The 27,434-nt window shown below is 36.0% G+C and overlaps 4 protein-coding genes across 4 annotated transcripts; 2 read left to right on the plus strand and 2 right to left on the minus strand.

The window, feature by feature from the left end:
• Positions 1-8,511: 8,511 nt before the first annotated feature.
• LOC110698797 (zinc transporter 1-like) lies at positions 8,512-15,522 on the plus strand. The gene is made up of 3 exons (XM_021876317.1): positions 8,512-9,344; positions 9,517-9,666; positions 15,054-15,522. Exons 1-3 carry the CDS (start codon positions 8,721-8,723, stop codon positions 15,363-15,365), a joined length of 1,086 nt encoding a protein of 361 aa, XP_021732009.1. The 5' UTR covers positions 8,512-8,720; the 3' UTR covers positions 15,366-15,522.
• On the minus strand, positions 10,696-13,806 carry LOC110698800 (serine/threonine-protein phosphatase 7 long form homolog). The gene is made up of 3 exons (XM_021876320.1): positions 12,106-13,806; positions 11,577-12,011; positions 10,696-11,496 (listed from the first exon to the last, which is right to left on the minus strand). Exons 2-3 carry the CDS (start codon positions 12,009-12,011, stop codon positions 11,074-11,076), a joined length of 858 nt encoding a protein of 285 aa, XP_021732012.1. The 5' UTR covers positions 12,106-13,806; the 3' UTR covers positions 10,696-11,073.
• Positions 15,523-16,646: 1,124 nt separating the features above from the next.
• LOC110698903 lies at positions 16,647-19,976 on the minus strand. The gene is made up of 4 exons (XM_021876406.1): positions 19,732-19,976; positions 19,446-19,609; positions 17,328-17,844; positions 16,647-17,221 (listed from the first exon to the last, which is right to left on the minus strand). The coding sequence occupies exons 1-4, from the start codon at positions 19,761-19,763 to the stop codon at positions 17,053-17,055; spliced, it is 882 nt and encodes a 293-aa protein (XP_021732098.1). The 5' UTR covers positions 19,764-19,976; the 3' UTR covers positions 16,647-17,052.
• A 4,310-nt stretch (positions 19,977-24,286) lies between these two features.
• On the plus strand, positions 24,287-27,384 carry LOC110698805 (cytochrome c-type biogenesis CcmH-like mitochondrial protein). Its single transcript, XM_021876324.1, has 4 exons — positions 24,287-24,434; positions 25,202-25,398; positions 26,625-26,756; positions 26,867-27,384. Exons 2-4 carry the CDS (start codon positions 25,249-25,251, stop codon positions 27,068-27,070), a joined length of 486 nt encoding a protein of 161 aa, XP_021732016.1. The 5' UTR covers positions 24,287-24,434; positions 25,202-25,248; the 3' UTR covers positions 27,071-27,384.
• Positions 27,385-27,434: the final 50 nt, after the last annotated feature.

Below are 27,434 nucleotides of genomic sequence, written 5' to 3' on the forward strand. Positions count from 1 at the left end.
GGAATTGGGTGTTTACAGGTTTAAGACCTGTCGCTTTGCACTGTGACAATCAATCAGCTTTGCATATTGCTCGCAATCTTGTATTTCATGAGCACATAAAGCACATTGAGATTGACTGTCACTTCACCAGGCACTACTAGAAATAGGCCAATTTACGACAGACCAGAAATCCGTCGGAAATTTTCGACGGAATTAAATTCTGTTGGAAATTTACGACGGATTTCCTACGGAACACAAATCCGTTGGAATTTATGGGTTTTCCGACGGAATATTCCGTCGGAAACTTAATTTTTCGACGGAAATAAAATCCGTCGGAAATTTCCGAGGGAATTTTCCGTCGGAAACCAAATGTTCCGACGGAAATAAAATCCGTCGGAAATTACCGACGGAAAATTCCCTCGGAAATTACCTTTTCCGATGGAATTTTCCGTCGGAACATAATTAAATAATTAAAAAAAAAAACAAACCTTACATTCTAACGGAATATTCCCTTGGAAATTACCTACCGACGGAATATTCCGTAGGAAAGTAATTCTTCCGAGGGAATTAATTCCGTCGGAACGTTTACCTAATTAAAAAAAAAAACGGATTTATAATTTTTTTTAAAAAAAAAACAAAACCTAAAACCTAAATACACGGACCACTACCTAAAACCCCCATTATCTTTCATCTCTCTTTCCTCACCCCGCCTCTCTTCTTCTTCTCTAACTTTCTCTCTTCTCTCTTCTTCTCTAGCTTTCTCTCTCCTCTCTTCTTCTCTAGCTGCATTATACTCCTCCATTTTTGACATATATCAAAACAATAATTGACATATATCAAGCTCCTCTTGTTCCTCGTTCCTCCTCTTGCGTTTCTCGGTTTCTCGGCGTTTCTCCTCCTGTCCAAGCAACGTTTGCTGATGGTTTGAGCCCAAGCAACTACGACATCGACTTCTCGTTCCTCCTTCAGATCTAGGTTTTTTTTTTTCTTGATTTTTGATTATTGTAATGTTAGATCTAGATTATAATTAGTTTTTGTTATAATTGTAATGTTATTTGATTAATTTTAGAAGATGATTGTATATTATTTATTTTGTTTGATTTCATTTTTTATTTTCGATTTGTGGTTTATATTTCGATTTTTTGTTGTTTTTGGCTGATTAATTTCAGAAGAAAATTGTAATGTTATTCGATTTTGGTAATTTTTTCGATTTTTGGTTGTTGTTTCAATGTTTTGGTTCGCGGGTGTGGTGGTGGGTGGGGGTGGTTCGGCGGTGGGGTGGTGTCGGTGGTGATGTGATTTTTAGTCTGAAAACTAAGCCTCACAAAGATATGAATCTATCCTAATTCTATACAGAAAATTCACCAAGAATTAAGCAAGAAACTTAGATTAATTAATCAAGAATCCACCTAATTAATCAACCTAGGTGATTGTTTTAACTAAAACAAACAAAACAGCAAATTGGAATCCACCAATCAAGAATTTAAGTAATCCAACTTAAACAAAAGCAATAAGAAATATTATTATGAATGTATGATTAAACTTGTATATTATTCGAAGATTACAACCCTATATTTATAGACTCAATCAATTATCCTAATCCCACTTGAATTAGAATTCTAATCCCCTAACAAAAACCTACGGATTGCATAACTTAATCAAGTTTAGATAACTTTGATTTAGTTATTTAATCCTACTTAAACTCTAACTACTCTTAAGATAAAACTTGCCTATTTTATCCTAACTCAAGCTTGCACTCCAAGCTATTATTGACGCCTACTAGACTAAAAACAATTCCTAATCAACTTAGGAACTCACTTTGCTAAAAACAAATCCTAATCAACTTAGAAACTTGCTTAGCTAAAACTAGTCCTAATCAATCTAGGAACTTATTAAGCTAAAACAATTCCTAATGCAATTAGAAATCCTAAGTGCTTAAAACAAGAAAAACCCTTTCAAGTGAAAGGTAAAAACTTGTAAGCAAAAACCTAAGTAAAGACTCACAAAATAAAACTAAGGAAAAGAAATCATTCTTTTCATATCTCCGCCTGAACACCACTTCACGCGCCACCACTTGTGACACGCGCCACATCACCTTGTAGCTAGGCTCCGTCCGGTGCCGGAAGACAGGAGCGTGGGACTCATCTCGGCGCGTGGTCGCCTGTATCGTCGCCGGAAGTGAGCTGCGCAACTTCTTCGTTCTTGGAAATCATGCTTCTTTCTTTCCAATTTAAGCTATTGAACCTTTCCTTGATTATTTCCTTGTTTGGGCAGCCTATAATGGAGTTGTTTAGACCATCTAAAAGTACATTAGATCTTTCAAAAGAATTAGCTTCTTGATTCGAATCATCCTCCTCTTCTTCAAAAGAATTTGCCCTCAAATTTACTTCATCAAAACAAGTAAAAAGGTTTTCAATAGTATATGTAGAATCTTCATCACCACTTTCAGTAGACAAGTCTTCTTGGCACTCACCATCTTCATAATTGTCATCTTCTTTAGCAAGAAAACATGTCTTAGGTCCTCTATCGATTTCTTCCTTGAATACTTTTTCTTTTAGAAACAAACTCGAACTACGATTAACATTTGAGCACTTACTCTGTCCTTTATGAGATAAAGGATGTAGACTAAAACGTTTGTTTCCAACCTCCACGGAATACACATTAGTCCTTCCATTAAATTTCACAAATCTATCATATTGCCAAGGACGGCCTAATAGTATATGACATGCATCCATAGGACAAACATCACATAAAACTTTATCATGAAATTTACCAATTGAAAAGGATATTAAAGCTTGTTTATTCACCTTGACATCACTCGAATTATTGAGCCAATGAAGCTTGTAAGGGTTTGGATGCTCGGTAATTGGCCACTCTAATTTATCTACCAAAGTAGTAGACACTACATTGGTGCAACTTCCCGTGTCTATGATCATATCACACAACCTATCTTTCACCTTGCATCTTGTTAGAAAGATTTTCTCCCTTTGATTGCCCTCAATAGACATAGGTTTTGAGTGTAGTGCTCTCCTTAGGACCAAAATTTGACCATGAGTCTCGGGTTCAATTTCTTCCATGTGTTCCTCCTCTTCTTCAAAGTTTTCTTCATCCTTTTCATCGTCACTACCTTGCTCACACATAGCCTGCTCTTGTTCCCATTCTTGAGCCGTCATGACCCTTTTAGAAGAACAATCACTTGCAATGTGACCAACACTACCACACTTAAAGCACTTCCTTCCTTCCACAAACTTCTTCTTAGTTTCGAATTTAGGTTTAGAATCTTTGTAATTCAATCTTGAACTACCCTTTTCCACATTAGCTTTCTCAAAAGGTTTTGAGAATCCTTTTATAAACGGTTTAGAGAATGAGCTTTTCTTCCCTTTTAATTGTTTTTCAACTTTGATAGCCACTTTACACACATCCTCAAAAGACCAATATTGTTGTAATTCAACTTTTTCAGCAATATTATCATTCAATCCCGAAATAAATCTAGCAATCTTATGTTCAAAAATCTCTTCTAAACCACATAGCATGCATAACTTCTCAAATTCAACAATATAATTCTCAACAGTCATAGAATTTTGTTTAAAAGTTTTCATCTTAAGATAGATATCTTGAATATAATCACTAGGAACGAACCTCTTTTTCATGTGCTTCTTGAGTTGCTCCCAAGTTGTGATTTTGTTACGCCCTTCTTTATGCCTCTTCTTTTTCAAATTATCATACCAAAGACTAGCATAACCAGTGAGCTTCAACTCCGCAAGTTTACACGTCTTTCTCTCATCATACTCCTTGTAATCAAAGAGTGTTTCGGCCCTTCTAATCCATTCAAAATATTTCTCTGGTTCATTCATACTCCCATTGAATTCGGGAAGGTCTAACCTAAGGTTTCTATCATCATCTTTAGGTCTATCCCTTCTCCTAGGTCTAGGTGAATCATCACTTGATGAATAATTCTTTCGTGACCTCCTAGGGTTTCTCCTTGGTTGTTCTTCCTCACTTGAACTAGAATTAGGGTTAGAATCACCCCTCTTTGAAGAAGATCCATCATGAGTATCAAGTCTCTTCAATACCTCCTCCAACCTTGCTGCCAATTCGGTGATTTGCCTATCTCTTCTAAGATTTTGCGCTTGTTCTAAGGTTAAACCCCTTGGAACTTGTGGAACCTCTTCGTCACTCATGATTCCTACACAAACCAAGTTAGTCTATGCGAAAATCTTGATTAAAAGATAAAATCTTGAAGGAATCTTGAAGCAAACAACAACCGGACTCCCAACCCGTATTCCAGTGAAACAACACCAAAAGTTTAAGGCTGTACAGAGTTAGTTACTCAACCAAATGCTACGAAATTTTAGGTGACGATAGCTAGACGTTTTTCGAGTCTAATAAAAAAAGAATCACTTAAAAATTCCAAGCCAAACGTTACCAGTTTAAATTCTACCGAAACTGTGCTCTGATACCAAGATGATGTGATTTTTAGTCCGAAAACTAAGCCTCACAAAGATATGAATCTAACCTAATTCTATACAGAAAATTCACCAAGAATTAAGCAAGAAACTTAGATTAATTAATCAAGAATCCACCTAATTAATCAACCTAGGTGATTGTTTTAACTAAAACAAACAAAACAGCAAATTGGAATCCACCAATCAAGAATTTAAGTAATCCAACTTAAACAAAAGCAATAAGAAATATTATTATGAATGTATGATTAAACTTATATATTATTCGAAGATTACAACCCTATATTTATAGACTCAATCAATTATCCTAATCCCACTTGAATTAGAATTCTAATCCCCTAACAAAAACCTACGGATTGCATAACTTAATCAAGTTTAGATAACTTTGATTTAGTTATTTAATCCTACTTAAACTCTAACTACTCTTAAGATAAAACTTGCCTATTTTATCCTAACTCAAGCTTGCACTCCAAGCTATTATTGACGCTTACTAGACTAAAAACAATTCCTAATCAACTTAGGAACTCACTTTGCTAAAAACAAATCCTAATCAACTTAGAAACTTGCTTAGCTAAAACTAGTCCTAATCAATCTAGGAACTTATTAAGCTAAAACAATTCCTAATGCAATTAGAAATCCTAAGTGCTTAAAACAAGAAAAACCCTTTCAAGTGAAAGGTAAAAACTTGTAAGCAAAAACCTAAGTAAAGACTCACAAAATAAAACTAAGGAAAAGAAATCATTCTTTTCATATCTCCGCCTGAACACCACTTCACGCGCCACCACTTGTGACACGCGCCACACCACCTTGTAGCTGGGCTCAGTCCGGTGCCGGAAGACAGGAGTGTGGGACCCATCTCGGCGCGTGGCCGCCTGTATCGTCGCCGGAAGTGAGCTGCGCAACTTCTTCGTTCTTGGAAATCATGCTTCTTTCTTTCCAATTTAAGCTATTGAACCTTTCCTTGATTATTTCCTTGTTTGGGCAGCCTATAATGGAGTTGTTTAGACCATCTAAAAGTACATTAGATCTTTCAAAAGAATTAGCTTCTTGATTCGCATCAGGTGGGCTAGGATTGTGGTGGGTCTGGGTGGGTAGGGCCGTAGGGGGGCAGGGGTAGGCTGGTGGGTAGGGGGGTGGTGGTGTGTGGTGGTGTCGGTTTAAGGGTGGTGGCAGGGGGTGGGCTGGTGGGTAGGGGGGCAGGGGGTGGGCTGGTGGTGGGTTTAAGTAAGGTGGGTGGGTGGGTTTAGGCTAGGGCTGGTGGTGGGGGTGGTGGGTGGGAGGCAGGGGTGGGGGCTGGTGGTAGGGGTGGTGGCTGGGGTGGTGCTAGGGGTTTTTTTTTATTTTTTTTAATTCCGTCGGAAGTTTCCGGCGGATTTGTATTCCGTCGGAAATTTCCGACGGACTTTCCGGTGACCGGAATTCCTCTTCCGACGACGGAAGTTCGTCGGAAATTCCGTCGGAACAGTGTTTTCCGACAGAAAAGGCCGTTTTCCTACAAAAGGTTTTCCGACAACCCGTACCGACGGAATTTCCGTCGGAAACGGCCTTTTCCGACGGATTTCAGGGTGTTTCCGACGGAATTTTGCCGTCGGAAATGGCCTGTTTTCTAGTAGTGAGGGACAAGGTGTTGGAAGGGTTGATCACTCTTGCTTATCTTCCTATTGGTGCTCAGTTAGCTGATTTATTCACCAAGACATTGCCATCACCTCAACTGCAAACTCTTGTATCCAAGTTGGGAATGATTTTCAGTCTAATTCATCTCCCACCTTGAAGGGGGTATTGAGAGTATACATATATACAAAGCAAGGTTGTTAGAGTCTCTGCCATGTCATCACAGAGTTTGTTATAGCCTGTGCCACATCAGCTTAGGTGGTTACAACACTTAGAGAAGTTTGTTATTTACTTCTTCTAGAATCTTCTTATTGTAATAGATGCTATAATATCTCCTTTGTTGTTAATCTATTCATTCACTCATAATAAAATAATATCCCAATTTCTATATATTTAGCCTTTTCTCTCTGGTTTTTCTCTTGATTTTTGTCACAAACTTTCATCAATACAAGGTATATTATACATTAACATCGATCATTTCATTAACATGAAAATTCTTCCTTGAGAAGTTTTGTTTCTAATGGCTTTCGATTAAGCGTTGCTTTTCTCTTATTTATATATTTATTTAATGTCTTTTTCTTTCTTTTTCTTGTATCTTTAGCTTTTGGTTATTTCTCGATTTCCTGTGATAGGGAAATCCATGAATTAGCAATTATCGAAGAGATTCTAGTTAAAATAAGCATGAAGCAATCAAATGTGAGATGTTAGAGAATTTTGTGACGTAATTTACATAAGTTTCCTAGATTATTTTTTGGCATGAAGAAATTAGATTAAAAGGGGGATAAGAGTGCAAATAAAGCCCTGTTCACTTCACTATATTTTGCAATATAATTTCAGTTTGGTTAAAATAATTTCAGCTCAGTAAAAATAAGTTCAGTTCGGTAAAATAATTTTAGTTTAGCAAAAATAATTTCAATTCAGTAAAAATAATTTCATTTTAGCAAAAACAAGTTGAAGTGAACTGGGGCTTAAGTATAATTATTTGCTCAATGTTGTTTATATTATATCTCTTAAATCTCTTTTATGTAGAAAAAACCTAAGTATAAGCTAATTATTTTATGGGAGGTAATAAAGCAATAAATAATCAAAATAAAAGAAGAGGTTGGAAAGCAAATGGAGAGGAAGATAAGGTATTGAGTTTGAGGGGATCGATTATTGAAAGGGGTATTTTATTCTAGACTTCACACCATATATTTTATCCAAAAAATAATAATACTTGATAAGCACACTATGTCGACATATTTTTGTTGACTAGTGCAAATAAGACCTAAATTTAGTTAGTAATTATCGAAATATCCTCGTTTAACGAATATAAATGACGACATTCTGTGTACATTTTTTTTTTAAGCTTTCCTTTCGGTCACAATTGCACAAATCAAAATCGAAAATTTATTCACACCCACAATTCTGTGCCTTACCCGTTACCTATATTCTGTATATGTTTTTCTCGTAGACTTCGGATTCATATTTGTTTCTCAGTAAAAGTTTACTCGTGTCACTATCTTTTATGAATAATAATCCTAATAACTTTTCCATTATATAAATAAATAAATTTAAAAAAATAGTTTAAATTCATCTAAACTAGTAACGGTGTGGGTAAAATAATAGCAACCAACTATTTGCAGTTAATAGTGCCACCTTTTGTACTATATATGTGTAAAATAGTACGTCGGCCATCGATGAAGGTATATTGAGGAATATTCTGTCAATATTCACTATTATATTATTTTGATAATATATTTTATATTTTTTTTAAACAATATATTTTATATTATTTATAATATATTTTATATTAAAATATTATAATTAATATTTTATATTAAATATTACTTTTTTTTCAAAATACATTTTATGTTAATATTCCCTTACTAGCTAAATTAATAATGTTCCACCTCTTTCTTTGTTAGGCTAGTAAGTTAAATTTTGTAGAGAAAAAAATTTCTACTATCACACTAAAGTAATAGGGTATTCAAATGCATTATGATATCAATATAATTGGTTTAAATTTTTGATCTAAAAACCAAAATTAACTATAGCCTAACAATAAGGGAGCATTATTAAATCGGGTAAGGAAATTATAAAGATAATACTTCCTTTGTTTTTCATATTTGCAACACACTTTTTTGATTCTCTATATGAGAAAGTGATTAGACTATGTAAATGGATGAAATATGCTATAAAATTTAAATTCTAACAACTCATCATTTTCTTCTTATTGGTGGTAAAATTTTGTTAATTAATTTGTCTATTTATCTAGTCTAATATCTCCTTAAAGTTTTATGTACAATGATAATATAATGGTTAATCCTTTCATCTCCTCGGCCCCTGAGTGATGGGGGTTTGATTCTCATCATGTCCCCCTCCTGTGATAGATAGGAGGAGGCTTTCCGTATCTTACTAATCAAAGATTAAAAATCTTATACTATGACCCTTTTTATTGACTTCGTTTACTTTAAGGAAACAAAACTAAGAAAGTCCTACCATAATAATTGCTACTCCTAAACGAATGAAGTAGAAAAGACGGATAACAAATCAAATAAAAGCTCCTTTGTTTAGTTCGATTTCTAATTAAAAAAATCTCTACTCTTTGCAACTCTCTAAAAGAAAGAAAAAATAATCCCCATTTTAAAGAAGGCAAAATCCTAGTATCAATATTCAAAAAAGGCTATGTCATATGGAGAAAGATCTTTCTACCTCTTTTTCTATTGTGTCATTGGTCTCATCCTCTTCTCAAGCGCCTTGGTCGCAGGTGCAAATTGCACCTGCGACCATGAAGAACTAACTCACAACTCTAAAAGTGTTACCCTAAGATATAAACTTGGGGCGATTGCTGTCATATTGGTAGCAAGTGCCCTAGGAGTTTCCCTCCCTATTGTAGGGAAGAATTTCCTCGCTCTTCACCCTGAGAGCGAGATATTCTTCCTTATCAAGTCATTCGCGGCAGGTGTGATTTTATCCACGGGGTTTATTCACATACTCCCCGATGCCTTTAAGGACCTCACAAACCCTTGCCTTAGTGAAAAACCTTGGAGGAATTTCCCCTTCACCGGGCTCTTCGCTATGGTGGGGGCCCTCGGAAGCTTGATGATTGACGCTTATGCCACGGGTTATTATCGTAGGATGCACTTCGGAGAGGCTGCCCCCTCCGATACTACTGACAAGGAGAATGGTGGCGCGCATGCGGGACATGTCCATCTTCACTCTCACGCTACACATGGTCATGCTCATGGCTCTGGTCCTCCAGAGGGGTTGTCTGAGTTGGATCGTATAAGATACAAGGTTACCTCACAGGTAAATTCATCTTAACTTACACTGATGATAGTTATGATTCATGAATATATGGTACGGAGTGTAATTCCATTTAATAGAGTTGTATAATGACTAATTGATGAAAAATAAGTGTTAGTCAAGTTTTGTGATGATTAAATTAACTTGTGCTATACTTGATATATGTATGTTGTAGGTTTTGGAGATGGGTATTGTTGTTCATTCGGTGATTATAGGATTATCATTGGGTACTTCTCAAAGCATTGATTATATCAAGTCTCTCATGGCAGCTTTGTGTTTTCATCAATTCTTTGAGGGTGTCGGACTTGCTGGATGCATAGTACAGGTATGTTTTAATTAGTCAAAATTATTACAACTATTTTTTTTCCTGTCTTATTTTTTCGAATTTGTATGACCTGACTTTGAAAAAATAGGAAATTTAAAGTCACACTATTTATTATTATTATTATTATTATATCCATCTGATTATATATACAAATATACCATATACGAGTATTATATGTAAAAGATACTTTATATGTCCAGATTTGATTGTTATATAACTATATCGTCTAAAGTAAATGATTTTACCATGCTACTATAATACCTTTTTATATATCGATGTAGTCGTTTTTTGTTTACATGTTCACCTCACCATTCCAAATGGGAATGCGTTACAATATTGGAGCATAATATATTTCATTGTAGGCAATACTAGTACTAATAATAATTTTCCCAAATCGAGCTTTATTGGTAAATTATTTACCAAATTGGTCTCGTGGGAAAAGTATTTCCCAAACTAAGCTTCTGGGGTGAAACGCTGTCTCGGACAGCGTTTTACACCAAGTTTTTTTAAAAAAAAATTCAAGAAGTAAAACGCTGTCTCAGACAGCGTTTTACCTTGTTGACCTGTTGGTATGTATTTTGGCAAAATATACTAGTATATTTTGCCAAATTATACTGGAATATGTATATGGGCTTTAAAACGCAGCCTGAGGTAGCGTTTTATTTGAAGCATAAAACGCTGCCTGAGGCTGCGTTTTATGTTAAAGCATAAAACGCTGCCTCAGGCAGCGTTTTTCTGCTAGACTGCATTACCAGCAGCATCTGCTACACTACATCACCAGCAGTTTCTGCAATCTGCTGCTGCCCCTACACATAACCCTCACCCAGCAGCATCAGCTCAGCCCCACCATGAACCACCACCCCCACCACCATCCACCACCATCAACCACCTCCCCCCACCACCACCGGCCGCCACTCTCGACCACCCCTATGCAATGCAAAACACCCTAAACAACGCAAGGACATTCCCACCACCCCCATCATTAACCACCACCCCCACCACCATCAACCACCTCCCCCACCACCACCGCCCGCCACTCTCAACCACCCATAAACTACCATAAAACACCCTAAACAACGCAAGAGCATTCCCACCACCAGCCCCAACCTTTCCACCACCATCGACCACCACCAACAACCATCAAACACTGGAAACAACCCTAACAGCATGATAACCATCGTGAAACAGCACTTTAAGTGCAGGAGACCAAATATATGTTGCTTGATACATATAACGGATATAAAAGATATAGTTTCACTAACAAAAGTCAAATTCGGACAAATAAGGGAAATAAACTTCAAATTGTACAGAGAGTCATTTAGAAAACATTTCTTGTATTAATAATGTAAGCGTTATATACAACATTGTTAAATATCTGAGTATCACAAAAGGATCAACTAACTAATACTATCCGGACTCATGTATTGGAGTTAACTGATCTCCATCCTGTGTGTCCTCCGTCTGTCTACGAACACGCCTCGGACGCCTCGTGTAATGCTGAATGGTGGTGAATGGGTCTCGGGACGATGGAGGAGTCAGCTGGCGAGACGATGAGTCACCCTGGCTGTGGCCGGGAGCGGTGTTATGGATGAAGTAATCCTCTGCCTGTGTAGAGCCCGAAGTATGACCTCCACCACTACTCTGTCCGAAGTCGAACTGTGAATGGAAGGAGTTGGGGTCATGATCGTCCCTGGGGTGGACGAGATGGCCATGGCCATATCTTTGCAAGCTATGTATGCCCATATCTCGCACCCGCTCAACCTGGGCTCTAGTGGGTACGGCTGCTAAGGCATCTGAAAGTGCATCAACCATCGCACCCATATCCCCCGCCTGCAGTAATCATCCATGAATTAGTAATATGATATAGAATTTCAAATAATTTTGGAAAACAAGAAACTGAAAAAACTCACAAGTCCGCTGATAACATCATAAGCTGGATGGTAGTGCGTGGACGGTGGGGTGTAGGTAGGGTTGATGAAAAGGCGTGTAATCTGCCTGTACCATACCATGTAAGGATCACACGGATCCATAACACCCTGAAACAGGTGACCGTCAACGATGGACTCCAACCGCTGGTCCCAAAGCTCAATGAATTGATGATGCTCCAGTGCCCAGTTTGTCTCCAACTTTCCACGACGGTCAATGCCGTGGAGGCGAATACTAGTGTCACAGGGCATGGGGATAGGCTGGTGAAGTCCGAACTGTCGCAACACTCGGTCCGGTAGGTGGATCTCCACGACCTCAAAACAGATCATGGGGGTCCTGGCAAGCCACTCAGCACGATGCTCGAGCAAGTGTTCCGGCATGGCCTCTACCAACACAGCAGAATAGGGATCCCATGTCATCTGCAACAAGGATATATTGTGAAAAGAATAGGGCAATGCCAATAAACAGTATAAAGAGTAAACAAACGATTACAAATGTAGTGCAAGATTCCACCTGTTCATCCGAGAGTCGATCGAGGGCGTCACGGTAGTAGAGAAGACCTCTCGCTGTATGCGCATGTGTTAGTCTGGGAACCACCCACCTGTGGCAACAAATTATTTAAGAAGTTGTACTAGCTAATTATAACAAAATTTGAGTACACAAGTATAATATTACGAACCTACAACCGTATGCCTGATCGGGTTCAGGGAGCGGGGGAGCATCGTATGCTGCGTACTGATCGTCCTGGTCCAGCTTCCCTGGACGGTGTACAACAGGCCTACCTGGTCTCCCTACATGGATGTGCTCCCAAGCCCAAAGCTGTTTTAAAAATCAAATAAAAGGTAAAGCATAAATAACGTCAAGTCATTATCAGACTAGGCTTAAGGATAATGATGAGGTTTACCTGTAGCACAACCAAAGGACCTCCAATCAGCTGTGCTCCACGCTGTGATGCTCTACACAGATGGCGATACAAGACCGCCAAACAAGCACTACCCCAACTGTATCCACGGATCTCATCCCAGTCGTGGTCTAACAGCTACAGGTAAATAATCTGAAGATGGCTTCCGCTCTTGTTTCCAAAGAGCACGCCTGAGATGAGCAGGAACAAGTAAGCTCGGGCGTATCTCTGCACTGTGGCGTCGTCAGCGTCCTGAGGTAAATGTCCAAAACTGTCGCGTAGCCAACCGGTCCTCAGCGCGCTGCCCCTGATCTCGTTTGGCTCTGGCTGAACCCCTAAAACCCGACCTATTAAACCTGCGGGGTCAAGTACCACACCCCCTGTCACCGCATTCCCATGGATGGGAAGGCGTGTGAGTATCGCGACGTCCCGCAGCGTGACTGTCGCCTCCCCCACAGGAAGATGGAAGGAGTGTGTCTCCTGCCTCCATCTCTCAACTAATGCTGTGATAAGCCCTCGATCTATTTCTCTGTAGCCCACGCGATGAATACCACCAAAGCCAACCCAGTCGACGTACTGAAGAACGCGTGGATCGACTGCCCAGCCGGACCTCAAGTGCCTGCACCCCAACATTTCCGCTATGTCCACCTGGTAATTCATTTAAAAACTGTAAATAAGGGTCAAGTATACAAAAAAACAAGACAAATCTGTATATGAAATGGCACGTGAGAAATTACCGTCTGCTCCCATATGTCAACACTCCGATGTTTATCCTGCAGTGTAAGGACAGAAGGGTCAAGTGGTCCTGGTATCCGATCGTGTCCGACCATGATATCTGTTCATTCAAAACAATATGGCCAAACCAATTAAAAAACAGAATTACTAGTCAATGAAATTGACATGACTGTCACAGGTAAAAGACAAGTGTACTCAACATTTGATCCATCGCACATAATTTCACCTCCCCACCGGCATAACAACACTACATTTTGTGAAGCCATATTCTATATACCAACCAAAACACATTTAAGGATAATCGAATTCTAAAACAACGTCAAAAAACCCTAATTTAACAATACATAACATACATAGCTTCGATAATGGAAAGTTATATCAAATTTCGAGAACCTACATGTGTAGCTAATATGACAACAATGAAACAAGTCCATTCTCATTATCAACATTTTCATCACCAATTTCATAAACTCTTAGTACCGCATACAACTATCAACATACTAATACCGCATTACCATAAACAATTTTATCATTTTTTTCACAATAATAGACCACATTACCATCAACAATTTCATCAAGAATTTCATCAAAAACAAACCACATTAACATTGACAATTTCATCAACAATTTCGTCGACAATTTAATCAACAATTTCGTCTATATTTTTCCTCAACAATGTACCACATTATCATTAATAATTATCAACAATTTATCACATTTCATTACTAATTAGCAACAAATTAATACAATTTACATCACAATTTGCTACAACATACAACAACTATCTACTACCAACTATTCAATGTAAAATTCAACAATGTACTACGAATTTAGGGTTTACCCGGATTTAAAGAGTGAGTGAGACAGTGCCGGCAACAACTTCCGTTCACTTTGGCGGCGGCAGGGGCGGCGGCACGGCAGGGGAGGCGTTGGCAACGGCTGTGGTTCTTTGTTGCTGACAATGAGAGTTAGTGAGAGAGAGAGTGTAAATTGCGTGAAAGAGATTGAGAAAAAAAGGCCTGGAATTCGTTATAATTCCCGCAAGAAACGCTGCCTGAGGCAGCGTTTAATGTACAGATAAAAACGCTGCCTCAGGCTGCGTTTTATGCTTGTACATTAAACGCTGCCTGAGGCAGCGTTTCATTTAAAGATATAAACGCTGCCTCAGGCAGCGTTTATTTGTATAAAACAGGTATGAAATACGAAGTTTTTGAAAAAAGTCAAACTACCATAAAACGCTGCCTGAGGCAGCGTTTTATGTCTTGAATTTTTTTTTAAAAAAACTGAGTGTAAAACGCTGTCCGAGACAGCGTTTCACCTCAGAAGCTTAGTTTGGGAAATACTTTTGCCACGAGTCCAATTTCGTAAATAATTTCCGTATAAAGCTTAATTTTGGAAAAAATCCTAATAATCTAGTACTCGTACACAAGGAACAATATTTAATGAACTAAGTTTTGTATGGTTGTCGTACTGTCTTGTTGCGCAAACTAAAAAACAATTGAACATGTGGCTTGTTAGGAACTAGGAAAATAGAATGCTTGATTGATGAAAACGACGTACTAGTCATGTTGACTGTTTGTTCGCAACTCTATTTATAAAGGACATGTACGACTAATTCAACGTGTGTTAGGTTGTTTCGTAGGAAGTTTGCAAACCACACCTAATGAGTTATCATTTTTTGAAGTATGTATCCAATTTTTGTTTTGTCGGTTTTACAGAGAGCCATAAAATGCACAATGTTATATATAGACAAATTTTGAACCATCCTATGACTTTAACCAACTAAGTTAATAGCCACTCATTGTCAATTTGTAAAACTCTACAGGCATCTTTCAAATCAGCATCTACGTTGTGTATGGCATTGTTCTTTTCCCTGACTACTCCGGTAGGAATTGCAATCGGAATCGGACTTAGTATGAGTAATGTTTATAAAAATAATAGCCCAACTGCACTAATCATTCAGGGTTTGTTGAACTCAGTCGCGGCGGGAATCTTGATTTACATGGCACTTGTTGATCTTCTAGCTCAAGATTTTATGAGCCCTAAGTTGCAAACCAACACTAGGCTTTTCTTTGGAGTAAATCTTACTTTGCTACTTGGTGCTGGTTTTATGGCTGTCTTAGCCTATTGGGCTTGATTTATCTTATGTTTGATTTTCTTATACCTTTGCTTAGTTTTAATTTTTAGTTTGGTTTATTTCAAATTTGTAATTATCATTCCTATAATTTTCATAACATCATATGCATGTATTATTCTCGCTGTAAGTTTTTTATGGAATCGAAATGTTCCCTAAAGTTTATTGAACGAGCCATAGCATTTTAAAGTGATGCATGATTTGATTAAAAATATGCGGCATTCAATCAAAATATCTATGCTAGATCGTCTTTTTAACCCTATATCAAATGGTCCTCCTTTTGTGATATGGGGTCCATGATACAAAGTATATATGTGTTGTTGATATCATTGTACCATGATTTTATGGGTATCGTGGTACATTTGGTAATCAGCGTTCCAAGGATGGAGCTATGCACAAAGCAATGGGCCGATTGGTCCCCTAACTCCTTGGAATCTTGTTATTACAAACAAGTAAAGAATTTTAAAATGAGAACTTACAAAGGAAATGAGAAGAACAAAAAGGAATAGAATGAACACTTCATAAGGGGTTATAGAGTACACGGACTTTGAAAACCTTCGGTACACATGCCTTATAAAAGATGGTCCAAGAATTTCTGTGTGCATTTGTTACTACAAAAATAGCACTATCGCATCCTCTTTGTGAGAATCAAAGATAAAAATAAATACGAAGTATAGATGTAATAATGTAGTCAAAATAATAGGGGAATTATTGTAAGTCAAAAGTTACAAAGTTTGGTATTAGATGCTTGCTATTTTGCAATATGGTCAATAATAACTTCTATAAGTCCACATTTGATGTTTTGATGGTCATGCTTATGTGATGCCCACGATGTGTATCGTACTATCGTCCATATGTATAAAGTGTTCATATTGCGAACAGCATTTTGAGCACTTAGTTTGGGCCAATCTTAGGTTATAGATTATACTAAATTGTTTGAATCCCTTATAATTAAGGATATGACATGATTTTACGAGAAGAATCCTTTGAATAATTGTTATTCATATTATCTTTCTATCACTTTATTTAATAAGTTAGTGGTTCATTCTGAAATTCAAACACAAAGCAATACTATTTTAAGAAAGATAGTGACGTATTCGAACATCCTCAAAAAATTGGTATGACTGACTAGAAATTTAGAATAGAGAGATCATTCTACAGAGTGAAGCTCTATGAACAGTGGGTGTGAGTCATTTACTCATATTGTTTATTTGGGTTATTGTTTTACTTCCAGCATAAGCAGGCATTAATGTACCTTCACAAATCGCAATAATGGTACCCGGGTTTACAGTGATCACAGGCTGTAGCGAGCTTGCCTCAACATAAGAATATCTGCAAAATCTGTGCCTTAATCTGTTAAGAATTCAAAGATTCTAGATTTCTAGGTAATGTTGTAAACAAAAGGTCTCTAGACAAAGGCATCTCATAATCTATCTACCCTACAAAACAATTACTTTACATCTTCATCTGCAGTCTGCAGAAACTGTTCAATTTCTGCTCAAGTAAACTACAGATTACAGAGTTCTGAAACTGTTGCAAGACTTGCAACCATTATCAGGTTGAAAATTTATTCTAAGTACAATCTAGCTATAAGCCTATAATCCAGTACCTACTAGTCAGTGGTATTCACAAATCGCAACAGAAGATGAGTCTTTGGCATGATAGTTCTTCCCGAGTAACCAATTCTCACTCAAACAGTCGCTAAGGCTTTGGTCGAGATATAAACTGGACCCTTTTTCAACTTTTTCCGAGCAGCAAACTGATGAATAACATCTTGAATCCCAGCAAATGCAATTAAGAATTCAGCTGCATCAACCTGGTTAAGTACCTTCTTCATAACAAGCTCCAATACTTTGTTCCTATAACATTTCAATATATATTGTAAGGATGTTTGTAATAAAGAAACAAATTCAATTAATTATTCTAGTTGGGAAAAGAAAAAGGAAGAAGAGTGTAGATATGAACCTAAGTTGTTGGGACTTGGTTATCACTTGCTTAATCTTCTTGAGCTGAGACAAAACACAGTCCCATGGACCTATGGATGAGCTTCTGGCCTGATTACTTTGCTTGAATGGAAGGTGGAGGATACATGTAGCTTGAATCTCAACCATTTCTTCATCGATTATAGCCTCTTCAATGCGGATTTCACGAATGAGCTGTGAGAGGATCCGGCCAATCTCAGCCGAGTCAGCAGTGGAAGAAGAGAAATAAGAGGAACGCGCCAAAGATCTTAGGAGATCTAGGATGGCTGACGGTCTCCAATCCCCCAGCCAGCCAACAGCAACCATTTCAAGTGGTGGGGTCCATAAGGGTGCTAGCAATTGGGAGACATCCTCGATCTTGGTAGGGACCACACCCTGGTTATAGTGCTTGAACTGTTTATCTATTAGATCCTCTAAAGCCCACCCTGCCTTCAGCTGCCTCCTTATAGTTGCTGCCTTATTCTTCTGTTCTTGGCCTTCTTGCCTCCCTGATGGTCCTTCTGATAACCAAGTATTATTCATCAGCAAGAAAATTTCTACATCTTTACCAATCATATCCTTAAGGCCAATTTGAACAAGAGACAATACAATTATATGTCCTGATTTAATATAATGGTATTATTTGAAAAAATACTTCATACTAAGCATACTAGGTTTGTTATTCATAGCCAAGAGTGTTGAGAAACTCGAATCACCATATGATAACCATGCCTATGCTATTGCTTCTGCTAGAAATTTCAAGACTGCTGCAAGTTTTGCTTTAAAACATGACCGTTGCTGATGAATGTAGGACAAGTCTGGGTTCAAGAATATGCATGATATCATCTACATACCCTGTATGATGCCAGTGTCCTTTTGGAATGGACAGATATTCAGGATTTTATAGGCCAAGATTAAAATTGGATGGACATTGATTAAGAATTCCTGAGACACACATCAAAGGCGCGTTTGGCAGACAACATGATACAGCAACAACAGGTGAGTGTCACATAATTACATTAATTCTCATTAGATCTCCTTGTGTACTCCGTACAAATCAATGTTAATAAAATAATAAAGCTGACATGTTGAACATGTTAAACAAATTTTCAAGAGTTATGAATGATTTCAGTATACGAACTGGGGAGCTACACACCATCATCTATCTAGAACAGTAGAAATACTATGAAGTATTATGTGTAATTTGATAGCAAAGATTTGTATACCTCATTATTTCATTCATCAGGACTAATTACCACCTCATAATGTGGCTATTACTCTATTAGCCATGTTGGAAATTAATACAGAAAACAATGTCTGTTAAAGTAGATACACTATGTAAGATGCATCAAAACACACTTCAAGTTCAAACTACAGTCAAATTTTACTAGTTCATCATACATCACCTATTCACCTCATCCCAAATGGAACATAATGAAACTCAAGTTTGCCAACGAAAATGTAGTTCAATAGTGAAACTTGGAATTTCAGTCTAAAGCGAGAGAGTGAGACAATAAATTCAGTGGTCTTAATCAAGTTCACATACACCAAAATCAAACAAATCCAAGTAAAACAACAAAGCTGAAAATCATATCACAAAGTGCATCGATATCAATACAGTCATTGGTACTAAAATAAGCAAGAGAAGATTCATTTTACACACAAGAAACTGCACTACCCAATCGGACCAGTGACCACCCTATGAAACAAATATTACCTTTCAACCTTCCATGAAAAGAATTCTGTTTTTACTATCAATTTCCAATTGAGGCCATCTGAAATCATGCAGTAACTATCAGATTATGCTTCAGTTGGCTAGTTACCAAAACTTGAGCACATTGCCTTCTATCTTTCACAATCATTTAGTTGCCGAAAAGGCGGTATAGCCAGCCTTGACTCTTGATAATTTTTTAGCCACACCAATAAGATTAACAATCAAGATAAACTTAAAGTGTACTTCAATTCAAGTAAATTCAAACCCTAATCCATAATTTCATTTATAATGAGACTAATCAGAATTAAACCAAGAAAATTCAACAAAACACAAATAACAACAAAATTAACTAAATTGCATAATTTCAAAGCAACCCAAAAAAATGAAGAGAAAGAAAATGAAGGTTACTTTTGTGAGAATGGCGACGATGAGAGTAAAGGGTGATGCAACGAACTCTGGCATTTGAATCATCGTCGTCGTCATCAATGGTGTTGCGAATAGCTTTGCGAAACTTCAAGAACCCATCATCGTCTTCCTCTTCTTTTGATTCAACATCATTATCATCAAATTTGCTGCAACCCCATTAATTAAAATTCAATCAAACAAAGATTTAAGCAATTGAAATGATAAATACGATCTGGGGTTGATTTAATTTCTGAAAAAAGTTAATGTATAAGTTGCTAAGAACACTTACATTGAGGGGTGAGTTGAAGAAGTTCTACTCATCTTGAAATTTGTGATTTGGGATGAAGGTGGAATTAAATTTGAAGAATTGTTTGCATTATTAGCGTTTTAATGGAGGAAATGTTTGAATGCAAGAGAATATTGGAGGCTTTGAGAGGTGGAAGTAGAAATTGCTCTTATATAGTTACCGGATCAAGGCTTAGAAAAGTCAAGAATCAATAAACAACTACTCCACTCTGACGCCTTATTGAATTTATCGCGTTTTGAAAACAAACTAGTCTTATAACCCGTGCAACCTGTAGCTGAAGCAAATAAAAAGAAGGCAGTGAAAAAATATACTTGGTTAATGTGAGAAAAGAAATGGAAAGATAATCTAAATGAAACAGTAGTCCACAATTAATGGACTAAAGAACATTCTTTGTAAAATAGGTTCACATAAGTTTTAATAATGGTTAATAAATTCAGATAAAATAATTTCAACAAAAATAAGCTATAATATGTTTTAATAAGGGTTAACAAGGGCTATTTTAGCTAATATATTCAAATAATTTATAGTACAAGATTAGATAAGTTTAAATAAATTCATATAAGTAAAAATTAAGGGTTTGTTTGGCATTGTTTTTTATTTTCAGTTTTCAATTATTTTGAAAACAAAAAACCAAAAACATGAAACAAGAAAAAGGTGTTTCCACTATTCTATTGTCAGTTTTCAAAATTATCATGATTTTAATAAGTTTGACTAATTTTTTATTCATTATATGACATATATCATATGATTTAAAAAACAAAAAACCAAAAACCAGAAAACCATAGTGATGCTAAACGAACCCTTAATAGAAAATATTCTAGATTTGCTACCTGTGCTAGAAATTGGTGACACAGCATAGATAGCAATTAGTTCACAAGATAAAAAGGATTACTAGCTGCCCCGTATCATGTCACTGAAAACTAGCACGAAACTTGCAGATCCAACAGCTAGAAGTTTAATTGGATAACCTTGCGTTTGTGCATATTTTACAAAAGGTGAAGGTAGGTAGAGGAGAGTGTGTGCATGAAATCAACTTCTGCCCTAACAAACTAAGAGATGCTAGTTGGATGACTTCAGCACATATCTATAGAGAAGGCAATCACGCGGTGGATCCACGGAGTCATTCAAGCCACAAGAATTTGTTTAATTCAATTGGTTCCTTTAGAGCTTAGTAGGATTTTAGAGGAGGATATTAGGGGCGTAACCTTACCTCGTCTAGTCCCTCCATAGACCGTAGTCCCCTTTTCTTTTGTTTGTTTGTTTTTATGTTGTCTTTTTTCTCCATAGAATTTCTTCCTCATTTAAATTATTACAAAAAATATATATATTTCACCCCTTAATATTCGAACCACCAAACATATTAAATGTATTAAAAACTTATGTAGGTTATAGTTTTAACCAAGTTACAGATCAAAATAACATAAATTTGACCCATACATCCATGATCCACCCGTATCTTTTTTTTTTTTTTTTTAAAAAAAAACAAAAGTTCTAGGTTATTATTTAAATTCCAATAACATTTGTATTACATTAAAAATAAAATTCATATCAAAATTTCTTAAAATTACTTGTTTGGTTATCAAGACTCGAGACTTTTTAAAAATTTATTTGGTTATCAAGACTCAAGAGACATTTTTTTTTTAAGAAACTCAAGAGACATTTTCAAATCAAGAGAATTTGAGTCATCAAATGAGCTATAATTCTCGCGAAATTCCCACTCTTCTCCTTCGCTCAACTGCTGCTACCGCCGTCTCCTTCGTTCCTTCGGTCAAGTGCTGCTACCGTCGGCCTTCTCTTTCCCGCCGAATGCAACAAGTTTAGGGCTATTTTCGGCAACACTTCCGCAATTACTTTGAATCGGATTTTAAGTGAGTTATTATTGTAGCTTTAATTCATGACATTATCGAATGGGAAATTCATCCTAACAAAACTAAATTAAAATTTGAAATTTGCTTCTATAACTTTAAGTTAATGCTCTAAAGCAATAATCAATTACTTGCAATTTAACTGGAATTCGATTGATTTAAGCTGAATCAAAGCAGTAGTATTTTTATCAATTTATATAATGGTACATAAGTCAAGTTTAGTTTACAGATATTGATATGATTGTAAACTTCTCTAGTGTGTAAATTAAATCGCTAACTTCATTATTGTGTATATTGAAGTATCTGATGACTAAATATTCTAATTTTGTAACCAGAGCCGTTTTTGACATTTTGGAGGCCCAAGCCAAAATGATAATTAAAAAAATCATTTATTTATATAATTGTTAAATAGTTATGTAATTTTTTAATTTATAAATAATTTATATAATTTGTTAAATACTTTCTCCCTTTCTTTAATTGCACCATTTCGACATTTTCATTTACACTTCTCTTTTGACCTTCTTTTGTGATTTATCCGTTAGAAAAAAAATATAATTAAATATCATATTTTTATATTTATTTAAATAAATAATTACTAATCATCAATAAATAATAACCAATCAATAATCCATAAGTATATATTTCAATAACTATATACTTAATGACACGCTAAAAAAATTCGTGTTGATTCCTGGTGTGATAATGCACCATTCTTTTTTTGCCTTTTTTGTCATTCTCGTATGGAAAATATATGTGTAAAATAGAAATGCACTTACTGATGATTAGTAAAAGAAAAGTCTAATATAATAAAATAGTGAAAAAAATAACCACAATAAGTCGAACTTTAGGTGATCTTCCAATATTAAGTCAACTTTAATTAATTAAAAAATAAGTGTCTATATTCATAAATAATTTAAGTACTAGATTTGACTTGTGACCGGTCAAACAAGTCATCAATTGACTTTTACTATAATTAACTTTCAATTGAATAAGAATTGACTTAATTAAAAATAAAATATAGCTTAATATTAATTTTAAATACAAAAATTATTTTTAATTTTAATTTAATAAATAATTTTTTAAAAAGATTGGGGTGTCAGGTTTGGTGTGGAGGGTTGGGTGGTCATAGGTTCGTGCCGACTAGAGTGGGTGGGAGTTGTGTGGGTTTGATCGATCGGCTAGGTTAGGGTTAGGTGGGAGTTCGCCGCATAAGTGTGGTTTGAGAGTAAGGGCTGGGGTTTGGGTGGGAGTTCGCTAAATAAGTGGCCGGGGTTCGAGAGTTAGAGTTAGGGTTTGGGTGGGTGTTCGCTGGACTGGTAGAGACACTAGGGTGTAAAGTCAAAATGTATCTAATAAAAGGAACAGATGGAGTATTAGAGCAACTCCAATGGTAAGCTAATTAGCAAATTAGCTTTTTAGGCCACGTAAGATTTTAAAGCTAATTTTTTTTGTAGCTAGTTTGTGCCCTGTGTTTTCCAGAGAGAAGAAGAATCTTACATGCATGCGTTAAAAGATTGCAGTTTAGCCTGAACAATTTGGAGTAAGTGCAATTATTCTATGGTTTTGTCTCACTCTCTTGGTAGTATGGGTGACTGGTGGGAGCACTGTTTTGGTAATTTTGGAGAGGATATGGTGAGTTTAATTACCATGTGTTTGGCTATGTGGGGCGTAAGGAACAAATGGATGATTGAGGGTGAAAATCCGAATGTTGAGCAAATTGTTGCCTATGCTTTGAAGATTAATACGAAGGGGCATGAGTTGCGAAAGTTGAATAACATGGGGAATAGAGGGGTGGAAAGAGTGATAATCTGGTGGTGATTGAGGCAATGAGGAAGCGTTTGTATGGCTCCAATTCCTTTCATCTGATTATAAAGGATATTCTAAATTTTTGTTTCTTCTGATTTTACTAGTGATCCATGGTCTTTTGTAAAGCGAGAGGGTAATAATGTAGCACACAAATTGACTTACTTTCAACCATGGGAGTTTGCCCAATGGGTGTGGAGTGATGTAATCCCTCCTCGCATTTTGGAAATTTCTTCGGTTGATCTAGATGGTTTTTTTTTTCAAAAAAAAAAAAAAGGTATTAAAGTTGTCACTTTCAAAGTTATTCACTAATAATTTTCTGTTTTACACAGATCACTAATCAACTCATACAATTCTACACTTGCTAGTCTGCAACTGCATTTACAATAAAATGTAGGTGACCGTCAGCTAATGTTAAAACCGCAAAAGTAACACTACCTATACAGTTGCATAATTCACACTTCACATGACACAATTAATTTGTCATAATGGCCATGACAAAAGAGTCATCCTAAACACATTTTTTTTTGAGGAAAACTCATCCTAACCACATTTAAGATATGATAACTTGTAATTGATTTATGTTACCATACTTTCCTTTCGTTTGTTGTAAATTCAGTTTAATTAATGTAATTTCAGCCGTTTTCAAAATTAAAAAAATAAATAAATAAATAAAATTATACAAGCTTTGGTGTGTGAAGATAGTATTTGAGAAATGGAAGTGTAAAGATAAACTAATAATCCGTACTTTTTAAAATAGGTTTACTCTAAACTCTTATAAAGTCTGCCTGCCCCATAATTAGACGATCGTATAAAGACTCAGCCCATTTATTTATTAGACGGATCTAACCCATTAATAACTGTGGCGGGTCATGGGTCATGGCTTTTAATAGGGATTCAAGGCGTCCAACCCATTGAATTGCTCTATTGAAGCGCATTCAACGTTCTCCATTGAAGCGCAGTTGCCGTTCTCTGTCGAATCTAGTTCATGTATCCCCCATTGAAGCAGCTTCTGAGGTAAGTTGTTTGTATTTGTTATCATCATATCAAATATCACTAAAATTATGAGATAATTGAATCAAATATCCCTAAAATTATGAGATAATTGAATCAAATTTGGTTGCTAATGTATTGCACAACACTTTAATGTTAGCATTCAACTATGAAATCAGAGCTCTTTTCCCTGGGCACAGGGCTGCCGCCCCTCCTGCCCTTCCTCAGGGACGGGCCTATTTGTGACCAAATAATTAACTGTATTAATTCTTGCCTGGGGTTTTGCTATATTTGTTATTGACTTATTGCTGTTTGAAAAAAATAAAATAAAATAAAAATAAAATAAAATAAAATTAATGGGGCAATGAACTAACACTGTGATATTGATGAATAGAAAGGGTATGAATAATATATACTTGTATTGTTTTTCCTGCTATAAAATACTTCGTATTAGTATAGATATAGATATGAACATATGATGGTATTTATGTGATGTGGATGAAGGGGAACTAGGGTGATTGATGGGTCAAATGAAGGGTGGATAGTTGGAAGATGAAAGCGGGTTAAACACCATCCAATCTATTGCCGACCTTAGTTAGAATACAATTCAAAGGGCATTATCCTCTTTACTCACTAGTTTACCTCAAATTGAGATATTGGGGATTGATTTGAGTGGAAAGGATTTGTGGTTATATTCAAACTTTTCCCTAAATTACTTGCTAGGTAAATAATTGTCTTCTCATCTTCTTGAATTGATTAACTTCTTTGAATTCAAATTGAATATATTTCAGATTTGGGGATACGTCACTGGTTTGTGTTATCTTTGTTACGTTCAACAATGGCAAATGAGGAGGCTAATGATGCCATGAAGAATCAGCAAATTGTTGATGCTAGAGCTCGAAACATTAGTCATAATGTTCGTTGTACTGAATGTGGAAGTCAGTCCATTGAAGATTCACAAGCCGACATTGCCATTCTTCTTCGAAGGGTATATCATATTTTCTCACTTTTGCTTCAAAATAGATGCACACTTGCTGTTTTACGGTCTCTAATGCACTATGACCATGAGTATCTTTGGCTGTGCACTTGTGCATTAATAATAATCATCAAAACTAATATTTTAAAAAAAAATGGGCCTTTTTTTTTTTTTTTATGATACCATGATTAAGAACAAAAGTATGTCATTTCCATGTTTAATATAATTCATTCTAGCTTGTAGTTTCTTGCTAAACAAATAGTCTATGAGCTATGAGCTGTGTTGCCCTCTACACACATGATTTGGAAGAGGATGGTCAATTTGTTTAAGGTTGCTTTGTTTTGAGATGGGTTGACAACAGTACTGCATTGCTTTAGAACCCTCTTTGTGTTTAAAACCTTCACCTCCTTAATATCTTGTGGCTCCTGAATTGAACTATGAATATAATTTTCTATCTTTTTTTTTTTTTTTTTTTTTTTTTTTGTTTTTTTTTTTTTTTTTTTGGGTTAAAGGGATGTACATGAACTGACAACTAAAAAACTTGTGATATCAATAGAATATATAATTTTCTGTCATCAACATCTTATTCCTGTAGATATTTATTTATGAATACTCTTTAATAGGTAAATGTAGTCATTGATTTAGACCAACTAGCTGCATTAATTGATCGTATTAGCTTTTTAGGTGTTTGGTATAATGGTTTTATAAGCTGTTGACTGTTTGAAGATACAAATAACTGTTCGACCATTAAGCTTGTTTGGAGTTTATGTAAAACAACTTTTGGGCCTAAATCTTTAGCACAACTACTATTCATCAAACAAGCGTGTTTAAAGATTTGATATGGTCATACCCACACCCCCTCCTCCCCTTTCAAGAAATGAACAAGCTTGCAGTCAAATTTTCCTGTGTTTTTGTCCTCATGAGAGGTTGATAAGGTATTCTAAGATGCGGGTTGTGTTTACAGTTTATTTTGCACTCTTTTGCTCAAGTATTATTTGTGTAAATATTTAATTTCTAGCTGTATTCTGATGACTCAATGGCTACATCCTTATGACTTATATACCCTTTTATGCTTAGGAAAATAAACATTTATGATTGACAAGATTAAGGATTAGAAATATGGTCAAAATCTTCATTTGCATTCTTTATATGTATCATTAAAATATTATCAGGGGTGATGGCTGTTGTTGAATATAGCCAATTTTCTTGCATATTACTGATGCTTTGATTTGGTGCAGTTGATTCGTGATGAAATTCGATCTGGAAAGTCTGACAAAGAGATCTATAAGAAGCTGGAGGATGAGTATGGAGAGACCGTGCTTTATGCCCCAAAGTTTGATATGCAAACTGCAGCTCTGTGGCTTACTCCAGTTAGTTTCGAATTTTATGATATGCATACTTTTTTATCCTTTGTATAATTGTATTACTATAAAATAAGGAAATGAGTGTATCATTGTTAACATAAGGAAATTGGACAAAGCTTGTTGTTGCAGGTGTGGCTGCTGGAGGTTGGGCATACAAGAAGCACAGACAAAGGACAAATGTTCACATTATGGCTTTAAATCTTGTTAGAGGGGTTGCATTGACACCAAAAGAGAAAGAAACAATGCTTGAAATTCTTACACCACCTCCTTCACAACGAGCAACACCCTCTTTCTGGTTGAGTAAACTTCGATGCGGATAAAGGTGCATGCACAAGGGGAAGCTCTTTGGGCTTTGCAAGGAAGGCAGATTTTTTGTTCGGATTGAGGAGCTAATGTGCTCATTGTTTAAACCTTGGAAGCTTGCATGGTGTATTTTATGTGCTTATGAAGGTTTTATGATGATATGATCACGTTTTGTACAAATATAAGTCTGACCTCTTTGCAAAGATTTTGCATTTAGATCTTTTATTGACTATCATAGTATCATGCATAAGATGTTAATCTGCGCGATTTAGTGCTGTCATTGTTATGAAAGCTCATTTGGTTCAGAATTTCTATTATGGGGATTTTTATACACCTATTACTGCTATTGTATCTTTCTCTGTTTATTCTCTGATGTTACAT

This window comes from Chenopodium quinoa, unplaced genomic scaffold (assembly GCF_001683475.1).
Source record: "Chenopodium quinoa cultivar QQ74 unplaced genomic scaffold, ASM168347v1, whole genome shotgun sequence".
NCBI classification, from domain to species: Eukaryota; Viridiplantae; Streptophyta; class Magnoliopsida; order Caryophyllales; family Amaranthaceae; genus Chenopodium; species Chenopodium quinoa.

Excerpts from the sequence above, each read along its gene's own strand:
- LOC110698797 (XM_021876317.1), top strand. The coding sequence starts at position 8,721 with ATGTCATATGGAGAAAGATCTTTCTACCTCTTTTTCTATTGTGTCATT. Across the intron at positions 9,345-9,516 it reads GATACAAGGTTACCTCACAG|GTTTTGGAGATGGGTATTGT; the intron begins GTAAATTCATCT and ends TGTATGTTGTAG. Across the intron at positions 9,667-15,053 it reads TTGCTGGATGCATAGTACAG|GCATCTTTCAAATCAGCATC; the intron begins GTATGTTTTAAT and ends AAAACTCTACAG.
- LOC110698800 (XM_021876320.1), bottom strand. The coding sequence starts at position 12,011 with ATGACATGGGATCCCTATTCTGCTGTGTTGGTAGAGGCCATGCCGGAA. Across the intron at positions 11,497-11,576 it reads ATGATGTTATCAGCGGACTT|GCGGGGGATATGGGTGCGAT; the intron begins GTGAGTTTTTTC and ends TGATTACTGCAG.
- LOC110698903 (XM_021876406.1), bottom strand. The coding sequence starts at position 19,763 with ATGAGTAGAACTTCTTCAACTCACCCCTCAAT. Across the intron at positions 17,845-19,445 it reads TCGTCGCCATTCTCACAAAA|AAGGACCATCAGGGAGGCAA; the intron begins GTAACCTTCATT and ends CTTGGTTATCAG. Across the intron at positions 17,222-17,327 it reads ACCAAGTCCCAACAACTTAG|GAACAAAGTATTGGAGCTTG; the intron begins GTTCATATCTAC and ends GAAATGTTATAG.
- LOC110698805 (XM_021876324.1), top strand. The coding sequence starts at position 25,249 with ATGGCAAATGAGGAGGCTAATGATGCCATGAAGAATCAGCAAATTGTT. Across the intron at positions 25,399-26,624 it reads TTGCCATTCTTCTTCGAAGG|TTGATTCGTGATGAAATTCG; the intron begins GTATATCATATT and ends GATTTGGTGCAG. Across the intron at positions 26,757-26,866 it reads CAGCTCTGTGGCTTACTCCA|CTTGTTGTTGCAGGTGTGGC; the intron begins GTTAGTTTCGAA and ends AATTGGACAAAG.